Source organism: Hydra vulgaris, chromosome 03 (genome assembly GCF_038396675.1).
Source record: "Hydra vulgaris chromosome 03, alternate assembly HydraT2T_AEP".
NCBI lineage: Eukaryota > Metazoa > Cnidaria > Hydrozoa > Anthoathecata > Hydridae > Hydra > Hydra vulgaris.
Window position 1 is genome coordinate 36,988,770 of NC_088922.1, and position 23,129 is coordinate 37,011,898.

Here is a 23,129-nt window from a genome sequence, read left to right on the forward strand (position 1 = left end):
TTTGTTCTGATTTCAACAACTTTTTCTTCTGCAAATAAATGTTTTGATTTCAATTAAACTCTTCATTTAGCAATATTTTAAAATGTGTTCATCATGCTTTGTTTTTACCTCGATTACATTTGTAAATATTTTTCCATCTAGTTCTTTTAGTACAGCCTTCTCCAACTTCTTGTTTTTCTTAACAAATTGTTTAACTCTTAACACTGCATTCCTTTGTCCTCTAATACTGCATCTCATCAAATAACTTTTTATTTGATTGAGCTTTGCAAACACCTTGTTTTGCTTTTTGCTTAGCCAAGCATTACATAAGGGTTCTTATTAGACCTTTTCTGCATTTTATAAAAAAAATCCATTGTCTTTATTCTTTATGTTTCTAAGGACCCTCTCCTGCATACTTATCAGGTACTTCTAGAAAGCATTACAAAATTTTTTTGGATACTTTCCACATTTCTTTCTGGCCTGGTTTCTGCTCTTGCTTGAACTTTCTGCTAAAAATGATTACTTTATCTTTATTCAATTTTTGATTTCTGTGCTGACAAAGATTTTATTTTCAGTTACTTTTAAAAGTTTTTTAAAAGTAAATTATTACTTCACAATTATATAAAATAGCTAATGTTTAACTTACAAAATTTCCCTGTAAACAGTTCAAGCTTTGGGTAGTAAAAATTCCCAGTAAACAGACAAGCTTCGGGTCTGCTGCTAATATGCATTTTAGCTCAGTCAGCTAAAGTAACTTATTAAGCTTTTCTAAATCATAGTTACACTCTTGTACTTCACGCACAAGACCCAAAATAAGAACTATTTTATTTACCCATAATATTTTTCATGTTTCTTTTCTCTGTTTCTTATCTTCGGCTTAACTCAGCTGTGTTCACAAATCTCTTCTATTATTTTCCACTGCTCAGAAACAAACAAAAAATTGTGTTAACTAACTTAATCCTTTTTTGAAAGCAATGTATTACAGACTGAAAATCCCATTACATTTGAAAAGCATATTTCTAGGTTAGACATAAAATAGTTAGACATATCACATCTCTCTTAGTCTTTTTTTTATTTTTTGGCCAATTTGGCCAAATAATTCTCTCTACCGATTCAGCATTTACTCTTTCCTTGCATAGAATCCACTTGACTAACCCAATCTTTAAAGGTGACAATGTATATGTAAAGTTTTTTAAAGTAATATTTGAATTGTTGGTTGTTGCTGTATTTCCAATATTTTAACAAATGTAACTTATTAAACTAACATTGTATAAATAAATATTTACACTCATGGAAATGATTGCTAGATTATTTTGCATAGATAACTTTTTTTTTACACTTTATTCATTTACAAGGTTTTTTCTGTTGCTATTTCAAATTAAAAAGTTTGTATAAAAGTTTTATACAAACTTTTATAAAACTATCTGAATTTATTATTTTCAAATGAGAACATGCTTTGTATTTATACTTGAAACTTAAGTAACAATTATGTTTCTAATGCTTTATCACAAGACCTGATATGGTTTCCATGAGAGGTTAGTAGTGAATGATAACTCAAGAAGATGTAAATTCAGTAAAAGTGTTGCTATCTATCAATATAGAAACTTTTGTTTCTTTTTTAAACATCTTCACTTCCAACAAGGCTGCAAGCAACCACTATTAGAGTTGTTACTATAAGAGAAAAGGTTAAGTTTATAAAGGAAGATTAACAGGCAATTAAAAAACAACTTAAAAGATTGCAAATTATTTGAATTGGAAAAACAAGATGAAGAGAGCAAATCTTGTTTTTCCAAAAAACTGATGTTCGAGAAATAAAACTAGACAAAAAATTTTTTTTTTGAGTACTTAGGAACAGCCACAGTAACAGGATGAGACTTGATTGAATGACAAGTAACACTAGAATAAATTTTAGTAGATGACACAAGAAACGCTAGCTCTTTAGAGCAGCACACATTATAGTATTTATAGATAAGAAAAAAAGAAGCAACGCTACAACGATGTGACAATGATTAAAGGTTGTTTGCAAGAGCACTCCATACAAGGATGGATTAAAGATTTATAGAGATAAAGAATCATATCCAGAGTAAGAAAGTGCTAGCATGATAAAGACATGCAACCTTGCCAGATGCTAATTTTGCAATGGACTTAATATATAATTTCCAAAAAAGATAGGAAGTAAGAGTTAAACCTAGAAGTAGAAATCATAGAAAAATATCAACAACATTGCAGAAATTAATAGTGACAGCTAATCTTTCCTGTGACGGCTTAGAGCTTGCAGTGGCTGGCAAATTTTAACCCAAACAAAACTCAGTTGTTTAAAGGGATCCCAAAGTGCCAAGACAAGTTGTGTTCATATTAAAGAGAATGATAAAAAAAAATGTTTGGGCTGAATTTTTTAAATAAAACAAAATAATAAACATATACCAAGAAAAACTAGCTTTGTTGTTTTACTCAAAGTTTGCTGTTTCCATGTTAGCCAGTTCCTTTAAGTCTTTAAAATATATGCCGCAATCTACAGACTATAATTTATTTAAGTGTGTTTTCTAAAGTGTCTTAGTATATGACATTATTGTAGAATTTCGATAAGAAATCTAAAAATTCTTTTTTTCATCAAGTTATGAAAAAAATTTTTTTTTCATTATAGATTACTTAAGAAGTTTAGTTAACTATTATATAAAAGTTTTTTTTTCGTCATAAATTACTATAGAATTTTTTTAGTTATTTTAAATTATTTTTTTATTATTTTTACAAAGTTTGCATTAAAATTATGAATAAAATATTGTAGATATTTTAAGCTTATCTATTCTATAAGGTTATTTCATATGAAATCACCTAGTTTTTCAAAAGTGCCCCAGTACCACATCAAATTTGCTTCAAATTTTGACCACCCAAAGCTTTTATGAAAAAAACACAATCTTGAAAGTTTCAGCTTGATTGACCGAACCGTTCAAAAGTTATAATTTAACCAATATTGACCAAAATCGGAAAAATTTGAGTATCTGGAGCTTACAGTAGATTTTTTTAGTTTTTAACAGATCATAACTTTTTAAATAAAATAGGTGATCACCTGAAATTTTTTACGGTAATAGTTTTTCACCCAAATTATCTATTTTTGCAGGTGTTTTTGACTGATTTTAAACAATTTTTGAGTTCTTGTACCTCAAAGTTGTTAAATAACGCAATATTAGAAAATATTTTGGAAACTTTAATGTGCTACAATTCATTACCAACAGACAAGCTGTGCCAATTTTTTGTTACTTTTGTGTACTTAGAGTAACCACTTGTTGAAAAAATTATAATTATGTGCTAAAAATTATTTTGCATTTGCAGCAGCCTGTTAAAATATCACTTTTTAAAAAAAATATGATAAATTACATTCACTTTGTAGGCATAGAAAGTAGCGCAGACAGTTAAAATAAATTATGAAACTTTTTACTGGCAAGGTTCTATATATAGGCAATTACTAAACAAGATTTAAAGACCAATACTCTATCTTATGACATGATTGTAGCCCTATGACTTAAGTTGCTTTGTTTAAAATGAGTTTGTATTAAAATCTAAACCTGCACAGTATTTTTTGGATTTTATCATTTTAGTTTTTAATATTGCAAAAACCAAAAAACTAAAAGGTTTTGTGTATGCAGAAATAGTTATATGTAGAAATAGTTTATTTGTTGCATTTTTAGACAGTTTTAATCACATTTGTACTCGAGATTTCATTTTTACTGATTTTATTACTGGAGAAATATAGATAAGTTTTTTTTTTATTATAATGTTATATGTTTAACCTTGGATTTTAATATTTTTAGATTAGTAAAAAATGTCAGAGAAATGTGTGGAAAGAGCTTTAAATGAAGGTTGTGATAAAATGCCATATTGTAGAATGGTAGGAAGAATAAGATACTGAGCTTGAAGTTTCATTTAAAGGATAGGATGCACTTTCAAACCAAATGAGGAGATATATTTTCACCATGAAAAAGCCTATATTTCTAGATATGAAGCACTTCAAAAATACTGTTGTGATCCATTTAAAGTCCACAGAAAAAAATTATTGAGGGATTGTGTTAAGTCAACATATCAATAGCAAATCAACTTAAGATCAAACCTGGTCAAAAAGTTTGTACTAATTGTATGAATGAATTCAAACTTGATAAAAATTACAGAAGCTAGTCAAGATGTAGCTGCTGAAGAAGATTTTAATTTTTCAGACCTTGATAAGACTGTTTTTAATAAGAGTGTGTCTTTATTGGAATTATCTCCACTCAAAAATGTAAGTAGGCACTACAAATTAGGATGTGGAAAGCAAAAAGCTAAAAAAAAAACGCAACAAATATGACAAACCCAGTAGTGAATTTTAACCCAGCATGAATCTAAAGAGTTCACAAGACAATGTCCAGGAAAAAAAGACTTTGTTTCTGTGCGTATAAGTAATGTAAAAGTTCATAAACAAAAACATTTAATATTAGTTCAATTAAAGGAACTTTATTTTGAATTTAAGAAGTTATACCCTAAACACAAAGTTGGATTTAGCAAGTTCTGTGAACTAAGGCCGAAGTGGTGCATCACAGTTGACAGTAGTAGAAGTCACTCAGTTTGTGTATGTTCTTATCATCAAAATGCTAACTTGATGTGCACTGCTTTACCTATGGGCCATTTAATATATTACAAAGATTTGATGAAAGTATGTGTTTGTAATAAAGATAATCGAAGCTGCATGTTTTATCTATGTTCCAACTTCCCCGGTAAAGTAAATTTAAAGACTTACTTGGAAAATGTAATTGAAAATAATGTTTTTGACTTTAACGATCAGATCACATACAAACAATGGGTGTCAACTGACTAAACTACAATTGTCACAGTCCAAACAAGCATTATTGAGTTTATTGAAACTCTAAGTGAAAATTTGTATGACCTTTGTTACCACCACATTATCAAAGAAGCACAATCCTCCTACTTATAGGCAAAAAGAACAATAACACACTTGTCTTATTCTTATGGATTTTGCAGAGAACTATAGTTTTCTTGGGCAAGATGCTGTACGAGGGTTTTACTGGCAAGCCGATTAAGCTACCTTACATCCATTTGCTGTTTATTACAAAGATAAAAAAAATCAACTCAAATGTGAATGCTATTATACAATTTCTGACCATCGCCATGACCGTTCATTGTTTTCTCGCAAAGTCATTCCCTATGATCAAAATCAAACTACCCACAATCAATAAAGTAAAATACTTCAGTGATGGTAGCAAAGAAGTGATACTGAGCATCACTTCTTTGCTACATCTCATGGCAAAAGTCCATGTGATGGAATAGGAGGAACTATAAAAAGAGAAGAACTATAAAGAGAGTCAACAAGCAGCAAATACAAACCAGATTCTCACACCAAATGAACTGTTTACACGGGCTGAAAAAAACATTGAAGGTGTTAACATATTTTACATTTCAAGTGATGATATCAATAACAATGAAACTTATTTTAACCTAAAGAAACAATATATAGAGATGAGTACAGTCCCAGGCACAAGAAGCTATCACAGTTTTGTACCAGGTGGTGAGAAATTATTTTTACAGAGAATCTCTAGCGATACTGTCTATGATACCCATTCGCTGAATAATATTAACTTAACAAAAAACAATTCATTCAAACTTTAAACCTGGTAAAAACATTACATGCTTTTACGATGATGAATGGTACATAGGGCTTGTGCTTGAGATCTATAATGAAAACTATGATGTTAATGTAAAATTCATGCATAGAAACAAATTAAATTTAAAATGGACTAATGATGCACAAACAAGTCAGTGCTGGGTTCCATTTGACAAAGTAATATGTCAAATAAGTGCTCCAACTATTAAGGGTTGAACTGCTCATGACTAAAAACTTGCTAATAATGATGGCAGTATTATGAGTTATGTAAATCAGAGATAAAGAAATTAGTGTACTTGTGTTTCATGTATATATACACTTCTTCTTTCAGCATTTTTATTTTTATTTTTTTGAAATATAATATAACTTGCGCTATTAACTATCCTTTTAAACTAAAAAAGCATTGCACTCAAAATACTAAAATTATGTCATAAGATAGAGTATAGGTCTTTAAATCTTTTTTGGTGATTGTCTATATATAGAACCTCGCCAGTAAAAAGTTTCATAATTTATTTCAACTGTTTACGCTATTTTCTTTGCCTGCAAAGTGTATGTAATTTATTATATTTTTCAAAAAAAGTGATATTTTAATAGGCTGCTACAAGTGTTATACTAACTTTTAACACATAGTTTTAATTTTTTCCACAAGGGGTTGGCCTAAGTTCACAAAAGTAGAAAAAAATTGGTACTACCTGTCTATAGGTATTGCAGCACATAGTTTCCGAAAAAATTTTCCTATTATTGCGTTTTATAGAAACTTTAGGGTACAATACCTCATCAATTCCTCAAAGCCAATCAAAAACACCTACAAAATTGGATTATTTGGGTTAAAAACTATTTACATACAAAATTTCAGATGATCACCTTTTTTTTTTTTAAACATCTTTGTTTTATAGAAACTTTAGGGTACAATACCTCATCAATTCCTTAAAGCCAATCAAAAACACCTACAAAATTGGATTATTTGGGTTAAAAACTATTTACATACAAAATTTCAGATGATCACCTTTTTTTTTTTTAAACATCTTTGCTTCCAACAAAGCTGCAAGCAACCACTAATTAAAGTTGGAAGTTACTGGAGGAGAAAAGATGAAGATTGTAGAGCAAGATAACGATTGACAGACGACTTAAAAGATTGCAAATTATATGAATTAGGAAAGCAAGATGAAGGAAGCCAATTCCAAAGAACTGATGTTCGAGGAAAAAAACTAGACGAATAAAAGTTTTTGGAGCACTTATGAACAGTCACAGAAAAAGGATGAGACTTAATTGAATGACGAGTAGCACAAGAATGAATTTTAGTAGATGGCACAAGAGACACTAGCTCTTTAGAGCAGTGCCCATTATAGTATTTGTAGAAAAGAGAAGCAACATAACGACGATGTGATAATAGTTGGAGGTTGGCTGCAAAGCAGGTCCAACTATGTTTACCTTTTTTATTTACAAATAATGCTCTATCAAAAATAAAATAAAAATCTACTGTAAGCTCCAGGTACTTTTTTACGTAATAGGTACGTAAATTTTTCTGATTTTTATCAATATTAAATCAATTATAACTTTTAAACGGTTTGAGGTTTGTATTTTTTTTCTGTGGGTGGTCAAAATTTGAGGCAAATTTGAGGGGGTACCTTAATTTTATTGAAAAAAATGTGCGGTCGCAGCGAAAAGACTCTTGTTAAAACGACTGGTAGTGAATGAGTTAACCTTTTAAAGGTGAAATCAACAACATTTATTTGCTAAACTTTTCATTGGGTACGAATGTTCTCGAAATTTTTATTTAATCATGCAAGAACATATTTAATGAAATTTATTCTATAAAACATGTATTGCTTATTTTATTTTCAAAATTGAACAATTATTGCTAAAGATTCCAAAAATGTGTAACATTATCAAATCAATTTTAAAATTGAAATTTTTTAATGAAAAACTTTTTATTGTCAATTTTGGTAGTTTTTTGAATTGCAATGTAAAGAGACAAGTTTTAATGTAAAATACTTGCCAAATACAACATAAATTGGGAAATATTAAATATAATGTTTTTTAACAAGCGCTGCAACGCATTAACAATTTTAATTGCCATCTGTCTTGAATTATTGCCATAAAACAATTATTGCTTTAATTTATAAAAAAGCTGTCTGTAATTTATTAAGTGTAAAATCTATAAATATTTTCTAACTAAAAATTAAAGAATTCAGCAATTATCTCTAATAAATGATGTTGTTTACCAAAAACTATTTACCCATTAAAAATTTAAGAATTTGTAAATTGTCATTTTGATAGGAGAACAAAATTGTCATAGCAATAAACTGCTTAGATAAACTAGAAAAAAAGTTTACATTGTTTATATAAAAAGAAAAAAGATTCAGAATATATAACAAGGTGATCAACGTCTTTTTTATATATTTATCATATTTAAGAGTGTATCATAAAAACCTTAATTTTATTTGGTTTTCATGCTCTATAAAAAAGCATTCTTTTGTTTAGCTTATTATAAGGTTTAAATGAAAGTCATACGATTGATGATAAACTCTTATTTTAAAAAACAAATAATATTGATTCAAAAAAAAATCGTTAAAAAAAAAAAATCCTACAATGACGTCATATAATAAAACTCTTTGAAATTAAACAAGCTTGAATAAATTATAAAGTCTGTATATTGCAGCATATATTTTAAAGACTTTAAAGAACTGGCTAACATTGGTGAGCTTCGAGTAAAGCAAAGTTAGTTTTTTTGTTTTACTCAAAAAAATTCAGCACAAACATTTTTTTTCATCATTCTATTTAATATAAAAACAACTTGTCTCGGCACTTTTGTTTGAGTTAAAATTTGCCAGCCACTGCAAGCCCTAAGCTGTCACAGGTGGGATTAGATTCAAGAATGACAGCCTTCTTCTTTTTCACCACTTCCAACAAGGCTGCAAGCAACCACTATTAGAGTTGGAAGTTACTGGAAGAGAAAAGAGGAAGTTTATAGAGCAAGGTAATGATTGACTGATGTCTTAAAAGATTGGAAAATATATGAATCAGGAAAACAAGATGAAGGAAGCGAATTCCAAAGAACTGATGCTAGAGGAAAAAAACTAGACAAATTAATATTTTTTGGAGCACTTATGAACAGTCACAGTAAAAGGACAAGACTTAATTGAATGCCGAGTAACACAAGAATGAATTTTACTAGACGGCACGAGAAACGCGAGCTCTTTAGAGCAGCGCCTATTATAGGACTTATAGAAAAAAGAAAGTGAAGCAACATTATGACGATGTGATAATGGTTAGAGGTTAGCTTCAAGAGCAATTCTAACTATGTTTAGAATGGCAGCCTGTTCTAAGTGATCAAAATGTAATAACTTCTTGTCAAGACTAAAGTTTATATTTGTGCCATCAGCAAGATGAAACTACAATGGATTAACCTGTATCTTTCTGATAATAAGAAAAGTTTGGTCATTAGATTTAAGAGATGAGTTAAATAAAAAGTTCTTTGCAAGTATTACATTAACTTTGTGTACATTAACTTTTGGTGTAATTTCATTGTTGTTTCATCTTGCAATACTGCCCTTCTTTTGATCAGACTTCTGTGAGAGTGACACCATCCTAATGAATCAATAACTTTATTATAATTATAAATAATATTATGCTTATAACTATTATTATAATGTTCATTATTATTATTATTTTTATTAGTTATTGTTATTATTGTAAACATAGTTATTATTACTATGTTTATAACTATAATAATTATTTAATTTTTTTTGTTATTCATTGTTATTATTGTAAACATACTTTTTATTACTGTGACTTGTGTAATTTGTATTATTTTTGTTATTACTTTTATAGTTAAAATATTTTACTTAATACTTAATACTAATTTTTTTAATACTATTGTAAAAATGATTTATGGAAAATAAATAGCTTGTTGTTGTATGTTGTTGTTGTTATCTGGCATAATAATAGCACCAGAATAATATCAGAGTAATAAGATCAGAGCCATGTATAAGAATACATAAATGTGTGAGATGTATGATGAAAATATCAGACTTGCTATTGTTAATGAAAGTGTTAAATATTTTCATAAATCTTTAGAACCTAATTTCTGAGATAAAGTATAAGATTTAGTAACCTGAAAACAATAAACACTAATGTCAGCAACAACTTCTTGCAATAATAAAAAGAAGTTTGTTCTTTGATTTAAAATAGTAGCTGCACAAGAAGGAGAAATGCTTCAAGTCGACCACATTTTACGCATGTGGGTCAGCAACATTTTACCCGTGAGGTAGATTTAGACTTAACTTGCCTGCCTAAACCCAGGATATTTTAAAGGAAGCGAAACTTTCAGCAGAGAGATAAAAGATAAAACTTTACCAGAAGGTGTGTGGAAAAAGAGATGAGCAAACCAAAAGCAATTATTCCAAAGAAGAAAAAAAAATTGGAAATGCAACTAGGTATCAGGATACAAAACAAAATCAAGCATGGAATACAAAAAAACAGGTATTATATAACAATACAGGTACTATATAACCAATACAAGTATTATATAATCAATACAGGTCTTATATAATCAATACCAGTATTAAAAAATCAAAACCAGTATTATAAAAATATAATACCAGAATACCGTTATTAAAACCAGTATTTTAAAAAAGTTTTAATTATTTTCAAATAAAGAAAATAAATTTAAAATTTCTGAAAAACTTGAAAGTCATCCAAATTTACTAATTGATTCAGTTTAACTTTTATCTCTTATTCCATAAAAGTACTCTCATAAAAAACAAAAGACGTCTAGAGTTATGATTCTGCACTGTAACTTGTTTAAAATTACACCAGCAAAAACCAATAAAAAAAGATTGCAAACCTGTTGGAGATAATTTCCTCTCACACCTTTATCTCCAAAGGCCCGTGTTTCCATTTTTAGACACTTTGTTATATCTCCACTGCATTCTGGTTATTTCCAATAACCTTATAGTTCCCAACAACCTGACAGTTTATTTGCATTTCAAATGGTTTAGTACATCAATTGATTTCTCTTGATTTCTTTGTTTGATTTCTCAGAATTTACTCTTTTATCAATTTCACTAATTTTCCTGAATTTCTTTTCTGATTTACAACACCTAATAGTGAATTGAGAATACTCACTTTATCTGAAGTATCTGAAGTGAATTTAGAGTAGTAAAAATTCTTTTCTGATTTACAACACCTAATAGTGAATTACGAATACTCACTTTAGATAAGTAATAAAAATTGAAATTTATTGAGTTTGTGTTTCTAATATCACCTTCTACAGCTTTATGCAGGTAAGAAATTAAATAGAACAACTCTTAAAATATGTTCTTTTAATGCACTGGGAAGTTCTTTGCTCAGTCATGACTTAACTTTATTCTGCCCGTCAAACATAAATTTAAAGTTTTATCTGCACAAGTTAGCATTCTTGCAATAAAGTGACAACAGTGCTAAAATAATAGCTAGAACTGTTTTAAAATCTCCATAACTACTTAACTTTTAAATAAATATTTGATTTTTAAAGTTTACAAAACATTTCAGTAAGTTAAAGTTTTGCACAATTTGACACAAAGTGACCTTTACCAGCCAAGATAGAATTTAAAATTAACTGTTTTTACTAAAATTTTTAGTTAAAACTTTTAATAATTATAAATAATTATATTAATAATTAATGAAAGTAATAATTTTGATACAAATTTTTAATAAAAACTACTCAATTTTTAAATCAATATGTGATTTTGAATGCATGATTTTCATTTGTAAAAAATGTTCAAGGATTGCTAATAGGCTATTCCATCCTGAAATCTAAAATTAGGCAATATTTTTATGAGCAGATGTTCCTATCTTTAATTGGTTCTTTTTTATACAGAACATTTACAGCTGCAAGTTGAGTTGCATGGGTCAAACACAACTGCTAAGCAGCCAGAATTCATTTGCCTACTTTCTGCATATTTGCTGCACAATCATTTGGTAACCAAACGATATACTTTTCCAATGACAAACGATACTTATTCAATTTTTCACTTAAAACAGCAAAGTATTTTTAGGTAACTACCATTAATCCAGAGAAGTCTTAAATCCCAAAAATTTGACTCAGAATGAAAATTCACGATAATGTATGGTAATACATAAATGCAACAGCACATTTAATTAATGTTCTAAAATTTTTTTAAACTATCGGATAGTTTTGCTATAACTATTGACAATATTTTGTATAGCAGTGACAGATTTGGGAAGTTCATTTAAATTGAATGTTCGCAATGACTTTCAGGTGTTTTTAAAGGTTATCAGGTGTTACAAAACTTGATTTGTTACACTGATGACCTTTGAGACTCATCATTCTAGCTAAGATAGCTGCCAGCAAGTTTTTCGTGGTGTTTTTAAAAAGTCAGAAATTTTTGGAGGAAGTATATCAGATTTTAAACTAGATTCACCAAGAAGTTCAATAGCATCTCATTTTCATAATATTACACCATGTTTGGTTTTTAAATGTGTATAAAGGCCGCTCATCAAGCCATCTGCTACTTTTATAAATTTTTACGCACTTCTTATACTTTGCATTATGTTTTTTTTTTCATTTTTGAGAAAGAAGAACCAAAACAAATTTTTTATTTTTCTAATTCTTTAAACTTACTAAAGTTGTCTTAGGTACATATATCAAAACATTATCAAAAAAGTATTTTAAAATGGTACATACCTAGATTTTTAGATATTGTCGATGCTTCAAATGTATTACCATTATTAGATAGAATTTTTTGTTTGTAAGTTTGTGCCTCGTTTGCTAGTGATTTTAAATTTTGCTCGGCTTGATCTCTGTCTGATTCTAAATATTGTATCTTTTCTTGCAAGCATTTTAAAGCTTCCATCACAGCTGTAAAAACAACAAAACTAGATTTAAAATAACTGTTATTTAAATCTTTAAAAATAAAATATATTAATAAAAATATTTAAACTAATGACTGATATTTAAACTAAACTCTTATATATATATATATATATATATATATATATATATATATATATATATATATATATATATATATATATATATATATATATATATATATATATACATATATTCGTAAAAGAAAAAAAAATTCAAAAAAATATGATCCTTTACACATAAGAACACAAACTATTAAAAAAAAAATAGACAAAAAATTATTGAATTTTGTCTAATTTGATTCTATTATTTTCATATTTGCCTAAAATATTTCAAAACTAAGTTTTTGTAGAAAAGTAAAAATGGCAATTTCATGTGAAAACATCTCATTTTTTTATAAAATGCAACCCTAAGTCTCTAATTTTGCTGATTTTTACACCACTCAAAGATTTTATTAAATTATAAACATCCCTTAAATTTCATCATTTAATTCCAAACAGTTTCAAAGGTATAACTATTTTAACTTTGCCATGAACCAACAAAAATCTGCTATTATAAAAAATGATTTTGGTCTTTGTTTCTTTTTTGAAACAACAACCAGATGTTGTTTTGAATAGTTTAGTTAGAGTTGTTACAAAGAATCAAAGAGTGTTTTATAAGTAACAAATTTACATAAATTTGTTACTTATAAAACAAGAATTAAAAACAACAGAGAAAGAAAAAAGGTGCTCTTATTTGCTTAATACAATGAAGTTAATGCTTATTAATTTTCAGAAAAATTTCACATCCACCCTGAGTTTATTAAGACCCACTTCCCCCGCTTATTAAATTTAACTTGTTAAATTTAATAAGCGGGGGAAGTGAATGAGTTTGAGAATGGTTTAGGTCTTAAAAATTAGAAAATATAAACCCACTTTTAGAAATAAAAACAAAAGTTTCCACTGACATGTTTATTAATACCCCTTTCCTTCCCCTTTAACCCCTATTTATTACATCTGGACAAAAATATTAAACTCTATTTGTCTATTGATCAAAAAAGTTTAACAAGTTTATTGTGCTAAATTTTGAGTGCAAGTGATCAGTATGTTTAATCGTTTCTCCTTCTTTAGTTACAACTTCCTCCACAAATCTAAACACAATTGAAGAAAATAGTGCAAAATTAGAAATATCACCTCCTAAATAAGCAATAGCACTTGCCACTATTGTCTGAAACAATTGTTGGCCACTGGTCAGTAAAAAAACAGCTGTTTATTATTTGTTAAAATTAATTTAGTAAGTCAAAACTTGTTTAGTATAATAATAAAAATGTAATAAAACATTTAGAATATTAAATAAAAAAGTTAGATTATGATTCTAAGCTTTTTCATCATTAAATTTATCTACTAATGATGTGCATTTGACTATGCTTTTTATCTCCGTTTTAGGAAAGATAACAATTTAATTCATTGTTATAACTCTAACTGAATTATTTGAGACAGCTTTTTAAAAACAAATTGATCCTATTCATCTGCATTTTTATAATTCAACTCGCCCCTGTTAAAATTTTAATAAATTTTTCAAATGTAAGATTGGATTTTATAAAACTACCAAAAAAGCAGAAAGAAAAAAACAACAAAACTAAACAACAGCAACAGTTAAAACTAAAACAACAACTAAAGTAACAATTTCATATGGTCAAAACTGTTTCAATTTCATTACTGTCAAGTTACTCTCAGGTGCTTACGCAAGGTAGGTTGGGAATAAAAGGATGGATGGGAACTTTTATCCAGAAGCAATAAATAGAGAAGGACGGGGAGGGGGGGGAAGGGAGGGGGAGGGGGAGGGGGAAAGGGAAAGGAAGGAAAGAGGTCTTAATAAACAGGTGGATGGGAATTTTTATTTCTTTAAGTGAGTTTATATTTTCTAACTTTTAAGACCTAAACTGGTCTTAAAGATTAGAAAAAAATAATTGAAATTTTTTTTTTTAGTTTCAAGTTTTTTTGTTCATAACAAGTAAAACTTAATAAATGGAGGAAGGAGTCTTAGCTCAGGGTAGGTGGGAAAATTTATGAATATTAATAAACATTAGCTTCCATGTATTAAGCACTTATGAGCACCAACTTTTTTTTTTCTTTGCTTTTGCATAATTCCTGTTTAATAAATAACAGATTTAAATAAATTTGACTATTTTATTTTTCTTTTTAAGAAAAGAACACTCTTCAATTCGTTGTAACAACTCAAACTAAACTACTCAGGGTGACATCTGGAAGAAAAAATTTTTTTGAAACAGTTTGAAATTAGATGATGAAATTTTAGGGATGTTCATAGCTTATTAAAATCTTTGAGTGGTGTAAAAATCAGCAAAATCTTAGACTTAGGGTTGCATGATCTGGATGTTTTAACATGGAATTGCCTAACAAGGATTAGGATTTTTATATCTATAGCAGGTTTTAAAAAACTTTTTTTTCTCAATAAAATAACAAACTATCTTGCAGAGGTGGAAAGTAACAAATTACATTTACTCACATTACTGTAATTGAGTAGTTTTTTGTAAATTTTGTACTTTTTAAGTATCTTTTTAAATGTGTACTTTTTTTTTACTTAAGTATAGATTTTTTAAATTATTTTACTTTGCAACATTTTAAATCATTTACATTATTGAGTGAAAAACATTCATATTATTTAATATCACAAAAAGTATGATTTAATTCTTTTATTTGATAAAAAATATTGCCTTTTTTTATAACTTTGCTTCCTTTTTTAAAATTTTTAACTTTTTAAGTTTGTTTTTTTATTAGTTTTAGCTTATGTTTTGAGTGAGTTAGAGATTGTTCACAAAATGTGTCACGTGATAGTAAGGGAGAGGAAAGGGGTTAGTGATTTTGAGATGATTTGTTACAAGGAAAAAAGGAGGTCTATTTAATTTTTTGACACAATTTTTTTTGTTCTTAAATCTAGAAAGACCTTACTTTTGATTAATAGAGTGCCTAGTCAAATATAAACCCTCAGTTGATGTATATACACTCGACTACAGCAATTGTGGACAGGAAAGGTGTGCAATTGCACTCGAATCTTGACCACAGATGTAACTGTCATAATAAATTATAAATAAATTACAAATCATCAGATAAAGGGGGACTGGGAATCTCAGTAAATAATAATAATTCAAAATTTCAAGGAAGTTTCCTTGAAATTAAGTAAAGTATAGGGCTTTTTTTTTTATAAGGGCCTACTAGCAATATATATATTTTTTGATAAATATAACAAACAAACAAATAAGACTAAATTACTGAACAATATACAAATGCTCTAAGAAATGAATAATCTTGATAGATTGCTAATTTCTTTGAGCATTTGAAGTCTGATAATAAAGTAAATTTTTTATATGACTAATATAATTTCTATATATAATAAGATCATCACAGTTGTTAAGAAGTACAACATGACAATACACATTCCCATACAGTATACCTAGATATATAACTAACTTATAAGTTAGTTATAAATATTATAAGTTAGCTATAAATATATAAGTTAGCTTATAAGTTAGCTATAAATAGCTAATTTAATTTTTTAATAAAAATATAAGTTAAATTGGTGCTTGTACTGTAACTGTGCTTTTAATAATTATTTGTTAAAAACATATTAGCATAAAAAAACTATTACAATTTTTATGCCAAAACGAAACATAAAAATTGCTAAAAAAAAAGCATAAAAATACCAAAAACAAAATGCCTTTTTTTACAACTTTACATATGCTCATAAAAAATACAATGTATAGCATGTACCACAATAGGTATGTTTTGTTGTTTATTTGTTTATATAAAGAACAATAGAAATATGCAATTGCTAGTAAGTATTAACAGTACAACTTAAAAAGTGGAACATGCAAATGGAAGTTTCGTGTTTTTGCTTTATTCATATAATTCAGCAAAACTTAGAGATGAGCTGCATAAACACTTTCACAACAAATATATATATATATATATATATATATATATATATATATATATATATATACAAACAAAACAAAATAACAAACATACTAATATATCATATCGTTTAAAATGTTAAGAGTAAGTATGAAATGGAAGAGTAAATATAAAAAGAGAATGGATAACACTTGGAAACCCCCAGGGTTTCCACGTGTTACTCAACAAGAGTATGGAAGTTCCAGGAATATTATGCAGAGTTTGTGATCTTGAGATCACAAAAACAGCAAAATCAGTATTCGTTATTATATAAAACCTGTATATATCTATACATTCATTCATCCATTTATACATACATACATACATACATACATACATACATACATACATACATACATACATACATACATACATACATACATACATACATACATACATACATACATACATATATACATACATACATTTATGTATATATATTTTTTTTAATACATCTTCGCTTCCAACAAGGCTGCAAGCAGCCACTAATTAAAGTTGGAAGTTACTGAAAGAGAAAAGATGAAGATTGTAGAGCAAGATAACGATTGACGGATGACTTAAAAGATTGCAAATTATATGAATCAGGAAAGCAAGATGAAGGAAGCGAATTCCAAAGAGCTGATGTTCGAGGAAAAAAACTAGACGAATAAGCGTTTTTGGAGCACTTAGGAACAGTCACAGAAAAAGGATGACACTTAATTGAATGACGAGTAACACGAGAATGAATTTCAGTAGATGGCACAAGAGACGCTAGCTCTTTAGAGCAGTGCCCATTATAGTATTTGTAGAACAGAGAAAGAGAAGCAACATTACGACGATGTGATAATGGTTGGAGGTTGGCTGCAAGAGCAGGTCCAACTATGTTTACAATGCGTTTTTGCACCTTGTCTAAAAGAGAAAGGGCATCATTAGAAGATCCGCCCCAGATATGACAATAGTATTCCATACAAGGCCGGATTTGAGATTTATAGAGATAGAGAATAGAATCCAAAGTAAGAAAGTGACGAGCTCGATAAAGAGATGCAACCTTAGCAAATGCTAATTTTGCAACGGATTTGATATATGGTTTCCAAGAAAGATTGGAAGTAAGAGTTAATCCTAGAAGATGAAGAGTAGGTGACTCATCGAGTACATCACCGTTCATAAATATAGGAAGATCTAAACTATTGCGATAACGATTGGCTGAAAAAAATTGAGTTTTATCTGAATTAAAGTTCACCAGCCACTGTGAGCCCCATGCTGTAGCAGAAGTGAGATCCTTTTCGAGCTCAAATGCCCCCTCCAAGCAGTCAGAGGGTGTTGGTTTCTTATCACGACAAGAATAAATGGTAGTATCATCAGCAAACAATGCCACCTTAGATGTGAGAATATCTGGAAGATCGTTAATGTAAATTAAAAAGAATATAGGGCCAAGGATAGAACCTTGAGGAACCCCTGAAGTTACAGAATAAGAAGAAGAGTGTTGTCCATCGAGGACAACTTTTATGCTACAATTGGAAAGGAAGGATTCAATGATCTTAAATATGTTGCCGGATGCACCATAAGAAGAAAGCTTATGGAGAAGACCAGCATGCCAAACTTTATCAAAAGCTTTTGAAATGTCAACAGCAATGGCCTTAACCTCTCCACCTTCATCTAATGCACGATAAAACCTGTCAGTTATTACTGTTAGCAAATCAGCTGTAGAACGAGAAGATCGAAATCCATATTGATGGTCAGAAAGTAAGTTATTAGATTCAAATTGAGAAATTAAGTGTTTGTTAATTAAAGATTCAAAAACCTTGCTAATGATAGGAAGAAGACTTATGGGACGGTTGTCAGACGAATCAGATCGCTCTCCAAAATTTTTGAAAATAGGAATAACAGATGCTGCTCTTGATTTCCAGCAGGCTGGAAAACAAGACTCTGATAAGCACTTGTTAAATAGTTTTGAGAGTATAGATGACAGCTCCAGAGAACACTTCTGCAAGACAATAACAGGTATGTTGTCCGGGCCACAAGTTATAGAAGAGTCTAGGCGGGAAATCACTTTAGATACAGATGCTGGAGTGATATGAATGTTAAGCAATGGATCAACCTGTTTGTTGGCAATATCAGGTAGAACGCAACTAGTGGAATTAAGAGATGATATTGATGAAAAGTTTTTAGCAAACAATTCGGCTTTGTCTTTAGGTGAGGTGACAAAGTCTGAACCATACAAGAGAGGTGGAATTATAGATTTGCCCTTATTATTGATATTATTAAAGATTCTCCAGAAGTCACGAGAGCCTAATTTTTGAGAGGAGATACGAGATTTCATGACCTGAGAATAGCGGGTTTTGGCGTTAGACAAAACCTTTTTAAAATTGTTTCTAGCAGTAATTAACAGACGTCTGTTTTCTGGAGAATTGTTTTGCTGATAAATATGGATGTAACGGTTTCGATTGGCAATCACAGCAGCACAGTGTGAGGAAAACCATGGAGGAGAGTGAGGCTTGACCTGGAATCGTCGAGAGGGAATAAAAGATTCCATGCCAGCCTGAATCCACGAAGTTATGTAAGAAGCACATTTGTCGACAGGAAGACGAAAGATTTCTACCCAAGGGCCATCACGAAGAAAATCACAGAAAGAATCCCAGTCAGCTTTACTGTAGTTGTAAGAGGTTCGATAATAGGGGGATTCAGGTGATGAAGAAGAATGAGATATTAGTTTTAGAGAGATCAAACTGTGATCAGAAGAACCTAAAGGTGAATGTGGAGAAACTGAGCACTGACTAGGATCAGAAACAAGACATAAGTCGAGTAGAGAAGGTAGATGATTCGGGTTGTCAGGAAAGCGAGTTGGAAAGTTGACTATTTGAGTTAGGGATTGAGAAAGGCAAAAGTTGTGGGCTTTAATGCCTGCAGAGTCACTGGCACTAGAGCCAAGCCACTCAGAGTGGTGAGCATTAAAGTCACCGACAACAACTATATTAGCTGATGGATAAAGAGAGAGGGCTTGGTCAATATGATCAGAAATAATGTCAAAAAGAGTGCAGTCTTGAGATGAAGGAGAGCGATATAGAACAAAGAGAAATAGGTGAGCAATAGAGTGAAGTGGTGCTAAACGAAAGCACATGAAAGAATAGTCTGTGGATTCAAACCTAGTTTCACGACAAATGGGTGAATTCTTACAAATGTAAGTGCCCAGGCCAAGCATGTGACTATTGGAGTCTTTACGAATTAGAGGCAGATAACCATAAACACTAAGATCAGACAGCCGAACTCAAATTGGTCTCACAAAGAGCAAGTAGGTCTGGTGAACTTTGCAAGAGATAAGACTCAACAGAAGAAAAGTTACTTCGAAGACCACGAATATTAGTGAATGATAGGTTTAGAGAACTTGGTGATGATGATGGTTTTTTGTGTTTTATAGTTTTTGGTACTTTATTCCTTTTTAAATTAGATTGAAGAACTTGACTCAAAGCATAGATAGTACTCAGAACACCGTTTAATAGTCCAAGCAATTGCCTCATTACTACTAATAAACCCTAAGCCGTAACAAAGGGCTCCAAATGTGGCCTCCGCAATGCACACCAAAAGTACAAACAGGGACACCATCCATGCGCAACATGGCACTGTTAATACTTTGATATTTTTCAGCTGTTGATGGAATCAGCCTCTCTGAGAGCTACCACAGAGTTCGGGAAACCTTACTACCAGCCGGCCTCAGAACTATAAAACTGAGTTTTAGAGCTGTACCCTCATTAGGAGATAATAGAATGAGTTGCCTAGTCATAAAAACAGAGTCACAAGCAAAACCCACGCATTGAGTCAAGAAGATCCAGCATTAAACATCCTAAACTGGAAACAATGTATTAAAAATACATCTGCGCCAGCCTAATAGATGAAGAAGGGGTGCGAGGCTGGTCAACAGATAGAATCTGTTTACCCCTTAAGTCTTTGCCTATGAGGCCTTCTACAAGACAGTAGCCGGGTGCATTTAACATCTGCCCAAGATGAGTATTTTTATTGAGACACCATCTCTAGCCTTTACTCAACCAAGAGCCCCAAGGCAGGGGGTGTTTTAAATCGGAGTTGGCATCTCCTAACCTTTGCCTAAAAAGGCGTATCCTACAAGGAAGCAGGACATGAAGCAGATTGTATGTATATATGTATGTTTGTATGTATGTATGTATGTATGTATGTATGTATGTATGTATGTATGTATGTATGTATGTATGTATGTATGTATGTATGTATGTATGTATGTATGTATGTATGTATGTATGTATGTGTATATGTATATATGTATCCATGCTACACCTCTGGAAGTACTGCACCTAACTTGTTTCTCTGCACAGCAGTCTTGTTTAACGAAGTTTGTTTTTTTAAATTTAGGGTTGAAACAGTTACAAATAAAATCTTAAAAAATGAATAGCCTCCCTCTGAAGCTATATGAGAGAGGTAAATTTTATTTAAAAAAAAAAAAAAAAATCTAAATAAATATTTCAATATTATTTGAGTAGAAACAGTTTTTAAATGAAAGTAAAGAAAAACTCTGAAATTTAAAACAAACTACCTTTAGATTTATTTTCTTGATCATTTCTTAAAACCTCTGTTTTATAACTCAAAAAACTGTAATTTTTGTCTGCTAACTGAGAAATATTTTTATATGAAGATTGTGATCCAATAGATGTATAGGGTGAAGCAAAAGAACTTGATTCTGGCATTGCCTGACAACTTTTTTTAAATTGAATTTATTTACAACTAAAAAAATAATGACAAAACTTATAACAAATTTAAATTTTAAAATTAATCAAAAATAGGAAATTAAAAGATTAAAATAAACAAATGACTAAAATCAATACTAAAAATGTGAAGTAAAACATTAAAAATTGATAATAAAGTTAAAAAAACAAATTATTAATTGAAACCAAAGTACAGAGCATGCTAAAGGACAAGCTGTTAGCTCTCTTTAGTCACCTAAAACTGTTGTAACAACAAGAGAATATTTAAAAAAAAAAAGTCATTGATTGCAGTAAAGTATAAGTAGAAATCAACTAGAAGCAATTCTAATACAATTGCACAATTGATAACTGAATGATGAATGAACACATGATGACCTACTAAACAATACTTTTTATACGCCCTACATAACATCATCAAATACAAATTAAAAAAAAATCAAATGCCAGAGTTAACAATTATCAAAAAATAAGCATGTGATAGTTATAGCGGTCAAACAACTTAAACAAAAGTAGGTGGAAAAACAACTTACAGGTAATATCAGACTTTCTTTATAAATATACAGACTGAGCAGTAGCCTATATCTTTGTGAAGAAAGACAAATAGAAAATCAAAAAAGATAAAGTCTGTTGATAGAATAATTAATAGTCATAATACAAATATGCAATTATTTTTGAGAAGGTAAATTACAAAAATTCAAAGTTATACATTCATATATAGTTAGATGCTTTAAACTGCAATAGTTAGATGCTTTAAACTGCATATAACTATTGCAAATTTTCTTTTTATAATTTTTTTATAATCTAATTGTTATAACTTTTAGTTCATGCTACATGTGTGATCAGGGTCGCAAAAAGCCTTTGCACCATCTGAGACAACAACACAGATTGACACCTCTATTTTTCTAAATTTTCTCTACTATAAGTGAATGACCTTCTTTTTCCTGTGTATGTTTTAATTGGAACATCTGCAATTGCTCTTTTCTAGCATATTTTTAAACCATATGAACCATCAAAAGTTTCAATTGAAAATTAGATTTTCATATATATATATATATATATATATATATATATATATATATATATATATATATATATATATATATATATATATATATATATATATATATATATATATATATATATATATATATATATATATATATATATATTAAATGAATCTTATTTAAAGATTTTGATGTTTTAAAAACTTTTTACATAATAAAGTGGAAATAAAAAAGTAGAAAATAAAACATGGAAATGAAAAAAAAGTTAAATTAAAATTGACATAAAATATATTAATGTTAATGTTAATTTAATTACTAATTATTAAGTAATCCTTATTAATAATTGTTGTTGCATTGTGGAAAAGATCTGCAATTTTATACAGTTCTTAGGATTTTTTTTTTTTAGTTATTTTTTGAAAAATAAAAATGATTATTTTAAAATAATTTTGAACAACTTACTTGATATAAAGAGTTTTTTTAAGTTTCAAGACCGGTTTTTATTAAAATCATACTTTAAAACTACCATAAATTACAAACTAAAATTACAAAGACTTTAAATATTTTTCATATTTATTATAACCAAAATTTTTTGAAAACTTGTTTGTTTGTTTGTTTTTTGTGCATTGAAGCGTGCGTGCCTAAACATTTTCAAAATAAACAAAGTTACGTGGCCGATTCTGTTGTTGTAGTGCATTTATTTTAGCTTACATTATTTTAGCTTTAACGTTGAACAGAATTCAATACTTTTCTTCCTTCAATTTATGTTATATTTTTGGTTTAGTTTTAAATTAATTTTATTCTTAATAAAAGCTACAAAGCAGAAAATTATTTGCAGCGATATATATGTATATATAAGATAAAGCTCGTAGGGTAAAGCTGTGTCATTTGTGTCAACTCGACTTTCGGAACATTTTTAAAAAATATGCAACCCTTTAAAGTTTCTTAAGGTTCAACTTTTTAAGG

At 29.2% G+C, this 23,129-nt stretch overlaps 1 protein-coding gene across 1 annotated transcript in view; it reads right to left on the reverse strand.

The window, feature by feature from the left end:
* Positions 1-22,753, reverse strand: part of LOC100212697 (centrosomal protein cep57l1) — a 32,884-nt gene extending 10,131 nt beyond the window's left edge. The window contains exons 1-3 of the mRNA XM_065793099.1: positions 22,626-22,753; positions 20,994-21,181; positions 12,318-12,491 (exon numbers count right to left, since the gene is read on the reverse strand). Coding sequence (XP_065649171.1) covers positions 12,318-12,491; positions 20,994-21,144 — 325 coding nt within the window. The 5' untranslated portion in view covers positions 21,145-21,181; positions 22,626-22,753. The remainder of the gene's footprint in view (positions 1-12,317; positions 12,492-20,993; positions 21,182-22,625) is intronic.
* Between the last annotated feature and the right edge of the window lie 376 nt (positions 22,754-23,129).